The 15,251-nt window shown below is 39.5% G+C and overlaps 1 protein-coding gene across 4 annotated transcripts in view; it reads left to right on the forward strand.

The window, feature by feature from the left end:
* Positions 1 to 15,251, forward strand: part of GRIA3 (glutamate ionotropic receptor AMPA type subunit 3) — a 145,609-nt gene that overhangs the window by 75,011 nt on the left and 55,347 nt on the right. For all 4 annotated transcript variants that reach the window (XM_031504790.2, XM_031504791.2, XM_021548471.3 and 1 more), the window contains exons 5-8: positions 6,004 to 6,057; positions 7,512 to 7,673; positions 11,532 to 11,699; positions 14,952 to 15,056. In XM_031504790.2, coding sequence (XP_031360650.1) covers positions 6,004 to 6,057; positions 7,512 to 7,673; positions 11,532 to 11,699; positions 14,952 to 15,056 — 489 coding nt within the window. The remainder of the gene's footprint in view (positions 1 to 6,003; positions 6,058 to 7,511; positions 7,674 to 11,531; positions 11,700 to 14,951; positions 15,057 to 15,251) is intronic.

Genomic DNA, 15,251 nt, shown 5'->3' on the forward strand with positions numbered 1-15,251 from the left:
CAAAAATCGAAAATACATCAGTTGAGACTGTGTGGGGATTTGTAACATTCTCTAAATAGCATGAAAGCTCTGAAATTGTGGCTGAATTAATCTCAAATATATATCCAGTTATTTTTATCTGCAACAAATCATATGTGTGTGGAATCTTCATCTTAATATTTAACACATTCTTCATTTAATATTTAACTCAAATTTAATATAGTACTCATTCTTCATATAAATGAAATCATTGTTTACTGCATATTTTACAGCATCACTATCCCTGGTGGCCAGATTCCTGTCTCATTAATACCAAGTGAAGAGATAAATTTCCTTCCCTGGGTTTGCACTACAGTTACAGTCTTGAGGTTTTGACCCTTTGTGTGAGGGAAGCAGCTCCTGCAGAATGTGGAAATGGTTTTGTCTCTGCAGAATTAAAGGCAGAACAAGCATCACTTGTTTGGCAGTGACAGTAGCTGGGATATATCTTTTGTCACCATGAGATTGTGGTTCCTGTGAAACCTCATATATTGGCACTGGTGGTGTTGGTGTGATAGAAAGAGAAAAAATCATGACACAAAAAACACCCTTTTTTATAAATATACTGAGAGAAGATTGAACCTTGTCTAGTGTTTATAATCTTCAAAGGGAATATGGTCTTCCTTCAGAGGCCTTTGTGTAAATTGTAAAACAGGTGAGTGGACTCTGCTAGCTCACAGTAAAATTGAGATACTGGGGTTACAAGGGATCTTATTTTTCCTGTGATATCTGGTTAGATGAGGAAAGTCCTGTTCCCACAGGAGAAGTTTTGTTTTCTGTTCTCCTGTTTTTCCTAGTCCTGTCTGGAAAATTTCCGTGACTAGGGGTGACCTGTGAGGAATGATGATGTACTGGTGTCCATTGCTGACGTGGTAGCTCTCTAGGTGCCTCCTGCACTGCTGGTTGCAGTGCCCTGAGGCAGAGAACTGCAGGGCCACGGCTGCAGACCCTGTAGGCAGCTCCCCAGTGCAGGAAGGGTCTGCAGGAGTGGGCAGGAGGGCAGGGAGAGAGCTCTGCAGTGCTTCAGAAGTTCCTCCTTGTGCTGAGCTGGGATGCAGTAATTGCAGATGGCACTCAAGAGAGGTTAAACATCCTGCTAACGTACTAACGACTTTTTGGGCCTTGACCTCATTTCTGTTAAACTAATTGATGGTCACCCTGATACTCTGTTCCTCTCCTTTCTTCATTTTGTCCTGAAGACAAATTAGCTGGTTCAGTAGGGTGCTGCATCACCAGGCTCAGCTTTTCATTCAATCCAGTGTAGGTAGGAGCTGCTCAGATCCGAGATAAGCTCCAAGTAAATCCATCCTCAGAACAGAAATGCTTTCAATAGGGCTAGGAGCTAGAAAACACCTGATCTGCTGCCCAGGTGAGAAGACAGTGTGGTCCACAGCAATTTAGGCTTGCCAGACAGTTTTTGCTATGCTTGATATCCCTCTGTTCCCATGAAGTGCAGTCAACATTGATAGCTCATCCTGACAATGCTGTTAAATTTTTTTTATCCCTGAGTCCATTTATCAGTTTTGCTTGTTTGCTGTGGGAAAGAAAGAGTTGTGCAATCACTTCTGACATTTGCTCACTGCTTTGAAGGCAAAAGTGTCATAATTGTATTTCTATAGCAAGGTGTAAAGGCACATTACTGTCTAACTAGAGGTAGCTAAGTTCTCCTGTCCTCAGAAATGTGCATGTATATTTTAAAAACACTAGCTTTTTTTTTAAGGATAGGCTTTTTTGTAACAATGAAACCCAAATTAATGTACAAATAACCTCAACAAAGACAACAAAATACTTTTTAACTCTGATCGTATGGGAAATTTCATTTTTCTTACTACTGTCTTACTAAAACGTAGGAAGGAAGAGCTCTTGAGTTAACACTGCTTCGTTGTTCCCACATAGGGTCACAGTGGAAAGACACATTACAGCAGGTCAGCTCTCTGCCTGTCATTCCATTAAAGTGGCATATTTCTGCCACTTGTCAGGTATGAAAAGCACAGTAAAAATTTTCAGACCTTCTTTGTGGCAATACTGCCTGTCAGCACCAGTATTTTATGTTATGGAAAGATCTAATAGATTCATAAAATATTGTGGTTTTGAGCTTTAGATGAGGCAGTCTGTACTTTTGTGATCAAGATGATAAATTATTTAGTCTGACATTCTGGTCAGACTAAACTAACCAGATGGCAGTGGATTCAAGTATAGGTAAGATATGCTCCTTACAGGTATTAATTGGACATGGTAGTTTTTCTTTCACTGCTGCTAAATTCATGATAGCACCTTCTCTCAGTAAAAGTGCAGGCATATCCTCTTAGCTTGTATTTATATATGCCTTTTTAAAATTAAAGCCCACAGAGGCAGGAAGGTGTATTTAAAAATGACTGAACTACTGGGCTTAGAGGGTTGTGATCAGCAACACAGAGGCCAGCTGGAGGTTAGTCACTATTTGGGGTACCCTGAGGGTACTGGAGCTAATCCTGTTCAACCTCTCTGAGCCATCTGAAGGTTGTGGGATGGAGTGCAGTCTCAGCAAGTTTGCAGGTGATACCAAATTAAGAAGAATGATACACCAAGTAGTTGTGCTACAATACTTTGAGAGGCTGATGAAGTGAGCAGAGTGGAACCTCGTGAAGTTCAACAAAGGGAAGGGCAAAGCCCTGCACCTGAAGGAGAACAACCCCATGCACCAGTACAGACCAGGAAGAGGCTTCCTGGCTGGAAAGCAGCTCTGCAGAGAAGGATCTTGGGCTCCTGGTAGCCAAGCTGACCCCAAGCCAGCCCTGTACTGTCACAACATCCTGGGCCAACAGCATCCTGGGCTGCATTGGATCAGCATGGTCAGCAGGTCCCTAGGGGTGACCCTTCCTTTTTACTCTGCAATGGTGAGTCTGCATCTGAAGTGCTGGGTACAATTCTGACCTCACCAGTGTAGGAAAGACATGAGTGTCCTCATGAGAGAATTGTCAATATTGCTCTAGAAATACCACAGTGGTTCATACTAACTTAATATTAGCCAGTTAATATCTTTAGTGCTATCTTCCAAAACTTTTGGAAAAATATAAAAGCTAAGGCAAAAAATTTGTAGTTGCCTATTTGTTATAATGATGACTGATGCAGTGGAAACCAAATTGTCTTTATGTTTGCATTCAAAAAATAACTCCCCTAGGCAAAAGTAAAAGTAAAATTGACATTGATGATTTAATATCTCAATCTGGCATATAGGTCTGTACTTCAAGTAAGCTTGCTGCTGACCAGCAGATTTTACTTTTATTTTGAAAGCAGATACATTTTAGTTATGTTCCTGTGTTCCCTCTAGATATTCTCTTAATTAATTAGAAATATCCAAAGAGTTAATTAAAAATACAAAATTTATTTGATTCCATATCAAACCTGACATTATGATCTTTTTATCTACAAAGCAAGAATTATGTGGGATCAGAAATCTGAATTATTCATGATGGTTTCCAGCCATTTTTTTCTCTTCTCCTTTGTTCAGTATAAAATCTTATAAGCTTTTCTTTCAGTCAAGGTGAAAGCAATATTAAGTCTCAGAAGTCAAACTTATGAAAGACATGTAGCTCTGTGAAATCCTTGCCCTGTAATCCTGGCTTTCCATTCACCACCACTGTTCAATATCCCACTTTCTCTATAAGATTCACAATATATCAGCAGTTGATGAGATTTATTTGTTGTACTCCTGTTATACTGTTATACTCCTGTTTTCCTTCTTCATAAAAAAGCTTTATCCATCACTTGGCTCCCCTGGGAGTAACACGTCTGTGATTGTTTCTGCTGGGCTCACTAATCCAGCAGCTCCCTTCAGCATGCTGGACAGTTGGTGCAGGTGGAAAGTGAGGGAAAGTGAGTTGTACTTGTTAAGATTTAGGACAGCTGTGTAGTGTGTAGTGAATTTTAAACACATTGTTAAGATCCAGTTCAATAGTTATGAGCCAACGTAGTGGATTGTATGAATAAAAATGCCATCAGGTCACTTCTGAAAGATGCTTCATGAATTACAACTTGACTATAGAATGTTGGACCTCTCAAAGGTTTAATAAACAGAGTCATTTTGAGGACATGACAACAGATGAGACGAAAGTTGAGTCTGATCTATGCTAATGAGTCCTACATTTCCTACTTGCAGTATTGCTTCTGATGCCTGTAGCAGTTCCACGTATGTTTTTCTGACTTCATCTGTGATTATATTTTTCTCTTAAATAAACACATTTCTGAATAGAAATGTAAAAACTTTCTTATTTGTTGTCAAGGTTAAACAACAATTGCTGCTCTTAAATAAGTTTTTTATCTCTAACCTGCCTTTAAGGTGAAATTAAAATGTACAGAGAATTCAGTATGCAAATAGCATGCACACCAGATGATCTGAAGGAAGCCTGCACATTTCCACAGAAAACAAATGTGAGTGTAGGAAAGCAGATGCTTTCTACCAACAGAGTGTACATACAGTTCTCAAGAGGACCTGAACAACAGTTTATTTTCAGGCTGCTGGAAGTATGCAAATTCCTAGAGAATTAAATGTGAATTTAAAAGAAATGGCATCTATTAAGGACAATACTACCCAAAGAGGCAGTTGGGAACTTAATAATTTAATCAAGAACTTGAGCACGCTCAGCAGTATAGCTAAAGTCAGTGACTCAAATGTCATCTGTTTTTAGCAAAGACGTTAAGTGGTTATGTTTTCTTTTAAAGTGTGATGTTTGGAGTGTTTTTCTGTGATCATGGAGTACATTTGTATGGTTATGTATAGATTTTCAAATGATCCATCAAAAAGCATCATCCGTTTGCTTGAGCTGCTTGGACATGTACTACGATAATACTTGGTGTATTGCCAACGTTATGTTTGCTGGTTTTAACCCAGCAAGCCTGGGTAGAATGGATTGTGTCCTAACATGCATGCAATCACCACAATTATATAACTGGTGGATGTTGTTCCATTTGATGGCTGTGGGACTGGATGGATGTTTCTGAGGTTATAATCTGAAGGCAAGGGCACAGTTTTGCACAAGTGGCATTGCTGGTGAGCCAGCTTCCCATGTGTAGACGTGGGCAGCATTTGTTTTCCTTCCTTATGCAAAAGCACAGGATCTCTGGAGTGGGGGGAAGCACACAGGATGGCAGAGTTCAGGCTTGCCAGACAGTGCTGCCTCCACTGTTCCCCATTACCCTCAGAGAATCCAGCTGGGTTCATCCTGCTGCCCTTTTGTCTCTCAGCGGTTCCATTTAATGACTGTTTGTACAGAGAGAGGCCCAAGTGAGGTCAGCCAGGGCAGGAAATGCTGCTTGGTGGAATGTGCAACATAACATTTAGCAGCAATTTTGGTAAAACATTGTAAGGTCAGATGTGTCCATTTAGATGCACCAGAAATGACAGGTTTTTCAGGCCTTTTTGAACTTGTCAAAAGGCAATGAAGGTCACTGCTTATAAGTTTGGGAATTTAACTTTAGACATTCATACATGAAAAGGCTTGGCCAGGGTTCCTGTAGGGAATTCCCTGTACAGCTTGGAACCTACCCAGCCCTGCTGTGCTGGGACAGGTTAATAAACACAGTGAGAGGCTGGGCTGTGTCCTGCACCTCTCCTACACTCCACAAACAAGGAACAAAGTAAACAGGAGTTTACTTGGGGTAGATACAGTATTACCTCATTTCAGAGCAGAAATACTTGCACTGATAACTAAAATTAACCTGGTCAGCAAGGAGGACACTGACCACAAGAGTGAATTTACCAGGTAAGGTCATCTCTGCAAGCAGAATCTTCCCAGCCCTGTGAGTTACTCTTTGTTGTACTCTGCCCATGTGTTTGAAAAACACAAAGAACTACAACTTGTCTGTAAGGCCACAGATCTGGAATACTCATGCTGCTCATGGATCGAACATGGAAGATTATCAAAATGTTCATTCTCTGTCTCTTTTCCACCAGTTGAGAGTCATCTTCTTACAATTTAATAATATGTAATGTTTTTCTCCCCACAGGTTGTAATCCTCGGCAAACATTCTAGAGGCTATCACTACATGTTAGCTAACCTGGTAAGAACTTTTCTTCATGGAAAGTATAGCTGCATTTTAGAGGGTAAAATATTCTGTTCAGGTTGTGGAAACTTTAATCAAGAAGTGGAAATGCATGGATGAGTACTTGGATTTTGAGAAATTACTTCAGTAAATACTATAACTGGTGTGTCATCTCTACTCAGTTTCTTTTGTCAGAAAATGTCATGTCCTCTACTAATTTTAAAGTAGTATTTTAACTATATATTTTCCAGTAATTTCTATCCTCATAAATTAGATACGTAGATATTTGTGACTGTAATTTTCTATAAATATATTTTGAATTTAAGCACTCTAGGAAAAATAATTGTAGCATGTTTCTGTATAAGTGGTAAAAAGCTGCAAATTAGAACAATTCTGTCAAGTAAATCATCAAGGCAGTTTAGCTTTCCTTTTTGTATTTCAGCATGTGGGATTGTGCCTATGTATGTGCTGACCTGCCAGGGAGAGGCTGTACATTTCTATCTGTATCAGAGCTGCTTCTGGAGAGTAGGATTGACTTTCAGGGATGTTTGGGGTGCTTTTGAAACATTAGCTACTTAAATTCCTTATAAAAAGTCTTGTAATTAATGCTGCAGGAATACTCATTTTTAGGTTCTGTGGTAATGCGAGTAGAAAAATGTGAGTTTTTCCAAAACTCTCACTTTCTAATTGGCAATCCTAATTACTCAAAGATTCTCTGTATTCATGTTTTGATGTGATTAAAGCAGAAAAGACAAATTTTAAGTATCCTTATTTAGTATAACTACTGTATGACTTGAAGATACATCATTTTGCATTATAAGAAGCAGACATGATCTCACTGATTAGCTCGTGCATAGAAATACATAGGTTGTTATTCTGAGTTGCCTTTTAGTATGTGTAACCATTGACATTCAGATAAACATGAGTGCAATCAAGTCATACTAATCAAAAAGACTCCAATTTACTGCCTCAGGTATAAATAACAACAGAGTGGGAGAGAATCATCCTGTTCTGCTTGCACGTGACATGCTGAGTGATGCTGTGATGGAGAACTGCCTGGCAAGAGATTGAGTAGTTTTCTTTCCCAGCCCTGAATTTTTGTGTTCACTTTGATGTACAAATGGAATTTGAGGTCCTTGACCAGTTTTTACCATGATCAGGACAAAAGAGGAAATGGTACTTCAAGTTTTCCTGCTGTTTTCTTTCTGACTAGCAGATATTACCTACCACATTGCCACAACCCAAAAGAGAAGTTTTCTATTGCAATCAACAAGAAGATGTTTTAAATTCTGTTCTATGCCACTATCAAAATCCTAATTGTGATAGTAGTAATCTCCTTGGTAGAATATTTTCAGTAACAAAAGGGACATTAGGCAGTGTCCTTTGTGCTGCACTTGTAACAGGTAAAACTGAGCCAGAGGAAAGTGGCTTTGGATGACAGTGATCCTTTTTTTCTACCTGTGACCTCCCAGGGTTTCACAGACATTGTTCTGGAGAGAGTAATGCATGGAGGTGCCAACATAACTGGATTCCAGATTGTTAATAATGAAAATCCAATGGTTCAACAGTTTCTACAGCGCTGGATGAGGCTTGATGAAAGGGAATTCCCTGAAGCTAAAAACTCACCATTAAAGGTATTTATTTTAACCTGTCAGTGATGGACATGATATGCTTTTGACAATTCTTTAGGAGTTTTTAACCTCAGATATGTGCATGAGTATGATACAGATCCCCAATTAGACTGTTTCATAATATTGACTGCCCTTCCAGAAGAAAGAGGCAGAAGTTGTTACACACAAGTGCCCACCATGGTGGGAGTTCCTCAGAAGCAAAGGCTTGGTCTTGCAAATCCTGTCACTGTGCAGTGGATATAAAAGCTTCTATGGTGAACCTCTTGAGTTATTCTTGGGCTGGATATGGGGGGTAGTTAGGTTAAGTTTTAGATGCAAAATGTAGATTACTAGTCCATTTTAATGGTAATAGAGAATTTCACATGCAAAATGAAGTAGCTCTGGATTCACTAAGTAGCCACTGCTGCCCCCCAGTTACTGCTGGCAGTTACCCTCATAATCTAACCCTCTGTTTTGCACCACTGTCCTTTACATAAACAGTCTGGTTATTAAAACTGAAACCAATAAATTTTTTCAAAAAATTTTTGGATGAAAGTTCCAGTTCACAGATTAGAGGAAGTAAATGCTCTGTTAGTAGGAAACTTGCAACCTGTTACTATCTCACCCAGATTTTTTCCCTTCCTATCATAGAAGGGGATGCTATTCACTGTCCTGTGAAGGAGTGCATCAGGGAAACTGTCTAGGCACAGAAGTCATAAAATCTCCTAGGACCACTGCATATTAGTAATATTCCTATTATGTTCTTTCTTTCTCTTCTTTTGGTGAGATCTGTTCTTTTTTACTGCTATCCATAGGTGAATGAAACCTGAGTATGGTAGTGTACAGACTGGTTTCTCAGGGCAGCCAAACCTAAAAACCATTGCCCTGACAAGACAGCTCATGTCTTTTGTGTTTGATTTGGGAAGTACACATGCAAATTGATGAAACAGATTCAGAATTCAAAATTACTTTGATAAACTGGAGTAATGTCTCGGTATGAGTAAGACAAAGTTTAGGAAAGCATTAAAATACTAGATAGGAAGGAAAAATCTAGTCCAGTTCCATGCATGGGGGCCAGCAGGGTAGGCAGCAGCCCTGGGTTGCTCCAGACAGAAAAGGAGCTGCTTACGAGGGTCTGCTCCTTCTGGAGTGCCATTCATTAATGACTGGTGCCATTTGGAGAGATACTGCTCCATCCCTGGGATCATGTCATTTCTGTGAGGGAGGAACATTTTCTTAATCCCACACCATTTCTGTGAGGGAGGAAAGTTTTCTTAATCCCACACCATCTCACAGCCTTTCTGGCGTTTTGGAGGAAGCAGAGAAAGGCAGAGGCCCACAAAAACCGGATTAGTGTATTGTTGCCTGTGGATTAGGATTTAGTCCTGCTTTCTAAAGCTTTCTAGCAGTGATGCAGAAGTGAAGATAAGGATCATACTAATCTTAAAAGCTCTGCAATATACAAAGTTAACCTGAGATGATTTTATTCCACTTGAAAGCAATTTACCTTGAGGAAAAAATTATTCTCCCTCCTTAAAAAAGAATCTTAAGTATATGGTACAAACACAAAGATTACATTAGCTTTCCACAGATGTACAGCTCATTATAGAAATGTGCACAGTATTTGTCAATCAGACAAAAAGCATACTTACGAATTGATGTACAATATTTTTGATTAGGAAATAAAATTGCCTAGAGATTAAAGTCCTGATGTTTAATTTATTCTGCATTTTATCAGCCTTTCCCTTCTTTCTCTCTTTTTTCTCTTTGCATGCTCATGCATTTATAAGTAGAATTCAAATAAAGTAGAAAATTAGATAGCTCTCTTGGCATGACTTGGAAGGGGCTGCATTAAGGTTACTGACAATTGACGCAGTCTGCTGAAAAAATTATCAGTGTGTAAGTTTTATGTAGTGCTAGATTGGACAGCTGTTACAAGACTTTTTTTTAAATACAGGAACAAATATATTAAAATTACTGTCCTGATCTGTATTATTGGGTGGATTGTGACATATAAAACCTTTGTTAACTTTCTAAAAGAGGAGAGAGTGATTATTGCAAAGCATCACAGGGAGAGGTAGAAGTGGGCAGGATCAGAAGATGCCTGTGCTGTAGAGTCAGAGCAGGAACCACCATACACTCCCAGTAAGTTTATAAGCTGCTGTCATTTAAAGCTCAGTGAAATGTCTGCTCTATCACCTCCTTCAGAGCCCTACCTTTGCACTCTTTTTTATCAGACCCAATTCTCTTGATGTCCACATGCAGACACTCCTTGTTCTGTGCAGAATTGGCTTGGTATCAAACTGAAGAACTTGCAGTAAGATAATACTTAGTTTTAAGAAATACAGAACCTCCAATTGTGCTATCCTGCCCTACAGGATAGAATTAATTTCTGAGTATAATAAATCTTATCCACAAAGAGAGTAGCTGAATAAGCAGCTGAAACTTGGATTTCTGCCTTGCTAACTTGCACATGGGCAGCAGGTCTCATGGCCTAAACTCCAGCACAAGGTTCCTTAGGAGGCAGGATCTCTGTGGGACCACAGACGGCCAAAAGAAGGGCAGGTGCACCTTCCCTTCTTCATTTCTTCCTTTGTTCTCTTACAAATGATGTGGAGGTATTGAGGTTCACTTAGAAGGGATTTGAAATCTGCTCTTACAGACTGAGCATGTTCAGTTGCTCCCAGTTAGGTCCATGCTGAGAGGGTCTCCTCTACACAGATCCTGAAATTACAGGTGTGCTGTAATGCCAGTGGAACACAGGGATGTCATATACAAAGCCCAGGCCACTCTAGGAGGGAGGAATTTTTGACAACAGATACATGTGGAAAAAATACCAAAAAGAAAAAAAAAAACCTCTTTGATAACATTTTCTAGGTGATACTAAATTTATAGCACTGGGGGGTGTCACTAGGTAACATGCAACAAGCAGTGAATGAAGTTGATGGCAACAGGAACACAGAAGTTAAGTTGTCTGGGGGTTTGATCAAGAGCTGCTGCTTCACAGAGCTTACAACCCTCTGCAGATTTATCATGGAGTAAGGGAAGGCAGATGGTGAATTACCAAGGTGATGTAATGCCTAAAGTGTATTTTGTGATTACTTGCTTGTATAGCTGTTTTCTAAGAAAAGTAATCTTATCTATTCCTTGCCACAGATGCTACCTAATCAGGATTGTGATCCAAAACAGAAATTATTTATGTTAACTTCAAGTCAAAGTTCTCTTGGCAATCTTGTTAAAAACAAAAAAAAATACCTAATGCAAAAACTCAAATATGAGCTTTCCTTTCATATCAGCATGGCTCAGTGTGGAATTGCAGACATTTGTAGTAAGCTCATCTAGATGAGCAAGTTTCCAATTAAATTGAAATTTTATGGAACTATGAACTGGTATTTTTATTTTGCTGCTATATGCTATACAGAGTCAAAATATTTTTAATTTGTTAATTGAAATAGGTAGAATTGTTACAAAGCAGCAGCTGAAGGACAGACTGCAAGCAAAGGGTCCACAGTCAATAAGATATCTTGGGGTCAAATTTGGTTTTCAAGGTGCAATTAATTGCTCGAGCTTTCTGGAGACACATTTTTTCCAGCCCCTGTAGTGATATAAACTATTTTAAAGAAGGTTCAAATCCACTTACTAACAGAAAGAAACTCCCTGTATGTCAGTGTGAATTTGGCTCACTGGATAATTTGGGGTCCATGGAATTTTTGTTTTATTTAGCCTCACACCTCATCTCTAAACAGTGACCAGCAGATCAGTCACCAGCCCTGAACAGCAAGCATTATTGTTCTGTTCTAACAAAGAGGAGGATTTGATGTGATGCCTGGGGCAATTCTAAAATTGCAGTTTGTTGCTATATTTTCTTTGTATCGATTGCAGTACACATCTGCACTGACCCATGATGCAGTCCTGGTCATAGCAGAGGCTTTCCGGTACCTCCGAAGGCAGCGTGTGGATGTCTCCAGGAGAGGCAGTGCTGGAGACTGCCTGGCTAACCCTGCCGTGCCATGGAGCCAAGGAATTGATATAGAAAGAGCACTGAAAATGGTAAGGGCAAAGATAACAGCTAAAGAGCAACAGCAGTAATTCTGTGGTGCTTATGTCCTGCTCTGTGTACACAGAGCTCCTGTGCTCACACAAACAGCTGCAGCTCCTCAGAGGAAGCAAAGCAAAAACAAAGTTAATGATGAACTTCAAAGGATGGATAAAATAAATTCAATAGAGGGCAAGGCATAACATATTAGCTCTCAAAACTGGCTAAAATCCCTCTGGTACTGATGCAGCAGCTGCCTGATTGTCCCCACCAGAGCACCTACAATCCCTCAGCTCCCCTGTAACACCCCAGCTTCCCAGGAGATGAGCATGAGCCATTTTGCAATCAAACACATATTGGGGGTTTCTAAAGTCAAGGTGAGCCTGTAAATCTGACTAACAGAACTAGACTGGGTCTTTGGTATACATGTGTTGTAATTCATGCAGGGATAGATGTGTTTATGAACTTAAATGCATGTGTGCAGTTTTGATAATTTGCAAGTAAAATGTCAATATACATTGTTTTAAAACAGTGGAGAAAATGTTGTTGGTCATAGCAGTACTGACAGATCTCAGCACCAGCCTGAACCTAGGAACAGTTTAGCCTCCAGCCAGTTCTGATTCCTGGCATAACTTTGCACTCAGCCAGATTACCTTCTGCATGGCCAGATTTTTACCCCTAACACTAGTTATGAGATCTTACCTCACTTACGTCTCTAATTTTGTTGATTTTTAACTCTTTTTAGTCTGCTATTTGTGTTAAAGCAAGTAACAACAAGAAAAATTGAATAATGTTTTTGTAAATACAAAAGACAAGATTGCTGCTTTTAATCTGGCTCAAGTAACACTCAAACAAACTTGCTAGCATTGGTTATATTAATGCAGACATAAAACTGGAGTGAGTGAGATCAGAATTAAGCCTGTGTAAGGTGGAAACAAATCCTAGGTCAATCTTCATACACTTTGCTTAATTGCTGCTTTTTCTCAGCTACTAAATTGGGAGGATAATGTCACAATATTATAATGAGTTGTGGATGGTTATAATCAGATTATATCACTCTTAAAACTGAGATGGTTTAGTCTCACATAAAAAGAGCCAGAGCTCTTCTTTGTGCCAGTTTTTCACCTTCTAACATATACCCTCACTGCACATTCATTAGTGTTTCATTGCACACTTTTGAAGAGAAATAACTAAATTCAATCTTCACAATAGTTAAAGAATTTGTGCTGTACTGATATATGAGGTATTCATGTCAATAGAGAAAACCAACACTGCAATGGGACACTCCCTTATTTAGGAGACGTTATTAAAAAAATATATTAAAGGGATATAAAAAGGCATGATTCGCAAAAAATGCAGAAGATTGACTTTTAGCTGGTTGCCTTGAATTTTTTTAGCTATTCAGAGTAATGTAAGCAAAGGTGCCGTACCTCAAATGAGACCCAAGATCATCTTACTTGGCCTTCCAGTACCCATCCTGTCCATTACCTTCTCCCCTTCTGTGCAGACAATGATCTTGAATCTTTGCTAAGGAAAAAGACCCAAAACAAAACAAAAAACAAAACAAAACAAAAAAAAAAAAAAAAAAAAAAAAACAAAAAAAAAATCAATGATTTAATAACTTTTCTTCTCCGCTCTGTAGCATCAACTCACATAAGAATGCTTTTTCCAAGCTATCGTTGAAATATCTATCCTGTCATTTGTCCTGTGCCAGCAGAAGGTCCAGTCATCTTGCTGGCAAGATAGTTACTTGAAACTTCTTCCCAACAGCCTTGAAAACTGTGCATATCTTTGTTTCTGAAGCTGCTTCTAACACATCTGGCCAGTGGCAGACTGTTGATCTGGACACTTACAGTCCCTCTGCAATTGCCTCCACACGCTGCCACCAAAAGTGTTTGAGTCCTGGCAAGCTTTCCTGCCTCGGTGCAGCCAGGTTTTGCTAAGTGCTGAGTTTTCCCACCAAAGAGAAACAAATTAAATTTGAAGCCAAAAGATGTCCAGTGTATGAAGCTCATGTCTCAGTGGGCATCAGGATGGAGCCAGTGAAACAAGCTCTGTGAGAACCCAGTCACTGCTGTGCTAAAGGAGCCAGACAGCCTCCAGTAAATGCCAGATGCAGGCACAGCAACTCACATCTGGAGGCAACTTATGTGTCAACTACCCTACAAATACATTTGCTCAGTCCACAGTTATAAGAACACTTAGGGTTAAATTTGGTTTTCAAAGTGCAATTAGTCTCTCTAGCTTTCTGGAGACAGGAATACTTCTGATTTTTTTCCAGCCCCTGTAGTGATATAAACTGTTTTAAAGAAGGCTCAAATCCATGTACTGATGAAAAGAAACTCCCTATATGTCAGTGTGAATGTGGATCATTGGATAATTTGGGGTCCATGGAATTTTTGTTTTATGTAGCCTCACACCTTATCTCTACCAGTGACCAGCAGATCAGTCACCGACCCTGAACAGTTTGCCTTTGACTAGTCTAGCAGTAACTAGTAGTCTAGTAACTAGTACCTCTTCCTGTAACTTCTACAATTTTTGCTAAATATTAAAGCTGATTTTCCCCTACTGAAGTTTGAGACTGTTACCTTTTCTGCCTGAGATGACAGCTTGTCAGTGTTGATAAGTGATAAATGAAAATACCTCATCCTTTCATACAGGAAAATAAGAAAGGCTTTTTTTTGAGGCAAAGTACTTTATACTTCCCCTTCAGATGATTCATGTGAGTAGGTAATGATAATGACTTACCGTCTGTACACCCATCCATCCTGACTGAGACCAAAACCCCATAAGCAGTAGAGACAATTGTCTGTGCTCATTCAGAGAAGACATTCGTTCTTCTCTCCTACACTGGGACTGATCTTAAAATAAAGCACTTCCCAGAATGAACAATGATACGTCATTCTGGTCTGTACTGCAAATCACTCTGTGCCATATTGTGAGGGGTTTAACTGCACTAATTGTTGCTTGTGCCTCTCTGATGCTCCATCCTGTACCCATTCTGTACCCGTGAACCCAGCGTGATCAAGCGTGGCAGGATCAGTCTTTCTTACATTTAACATACCTGCAGGGCTAATTTCATTTAAATGCAGCTCACTCTGAGTCACCAGCTGAGTGCTAACAAGTATTTACAGCTGGAACTCGGAGAATGGGGACTGGGGTTGTTTTGAGCAGTACAACTGGCTGTGTCAGAAGCAGTACAAGTCTCTTACATAGATAAAAAATCGAATCTTTTATTAAAATACTTTTCTGTTTGTTCCCTCAAGGTGCAAGTTCAGGGAATGACAGGGAACATCCAGTTCGACACCTATGGGCGGAGAACAAATTACACAATTGATGTGTATGAAATGAAAGCTGCTGGATCACGGAAGGTGAGTTTCAAGACATGGATCCAGATTTCACACCATCTCAAATATTTATTTCAACAAACCAATGAAATTTAAAAATACCAGAGATGCAATGTAATAACAAGGTTCTGAGGAATGCCCCCTTCATGCTGTCTTCCCTATCCCAGGAGCCTTGTTATATTCAGTTCCTGGACTGAACCACTCACCCTGCTTAACATC

The sequence above is a fragment of the Lonchura striata genome, chromosome 14 (genome assembly GCF_046129695.1).
Source record: "Lonchura striata isolate bLonStr1 chromosome 14, bLonStr1.mat, whole genome shotgun sequence".
Classification (NCBI taxonomy): domain Eukaryota; kingdom Metazoa; phylum Chordata; class Aves; order Passeriformes; family Estrildidae; genus Lonchura; species Lonchura striata.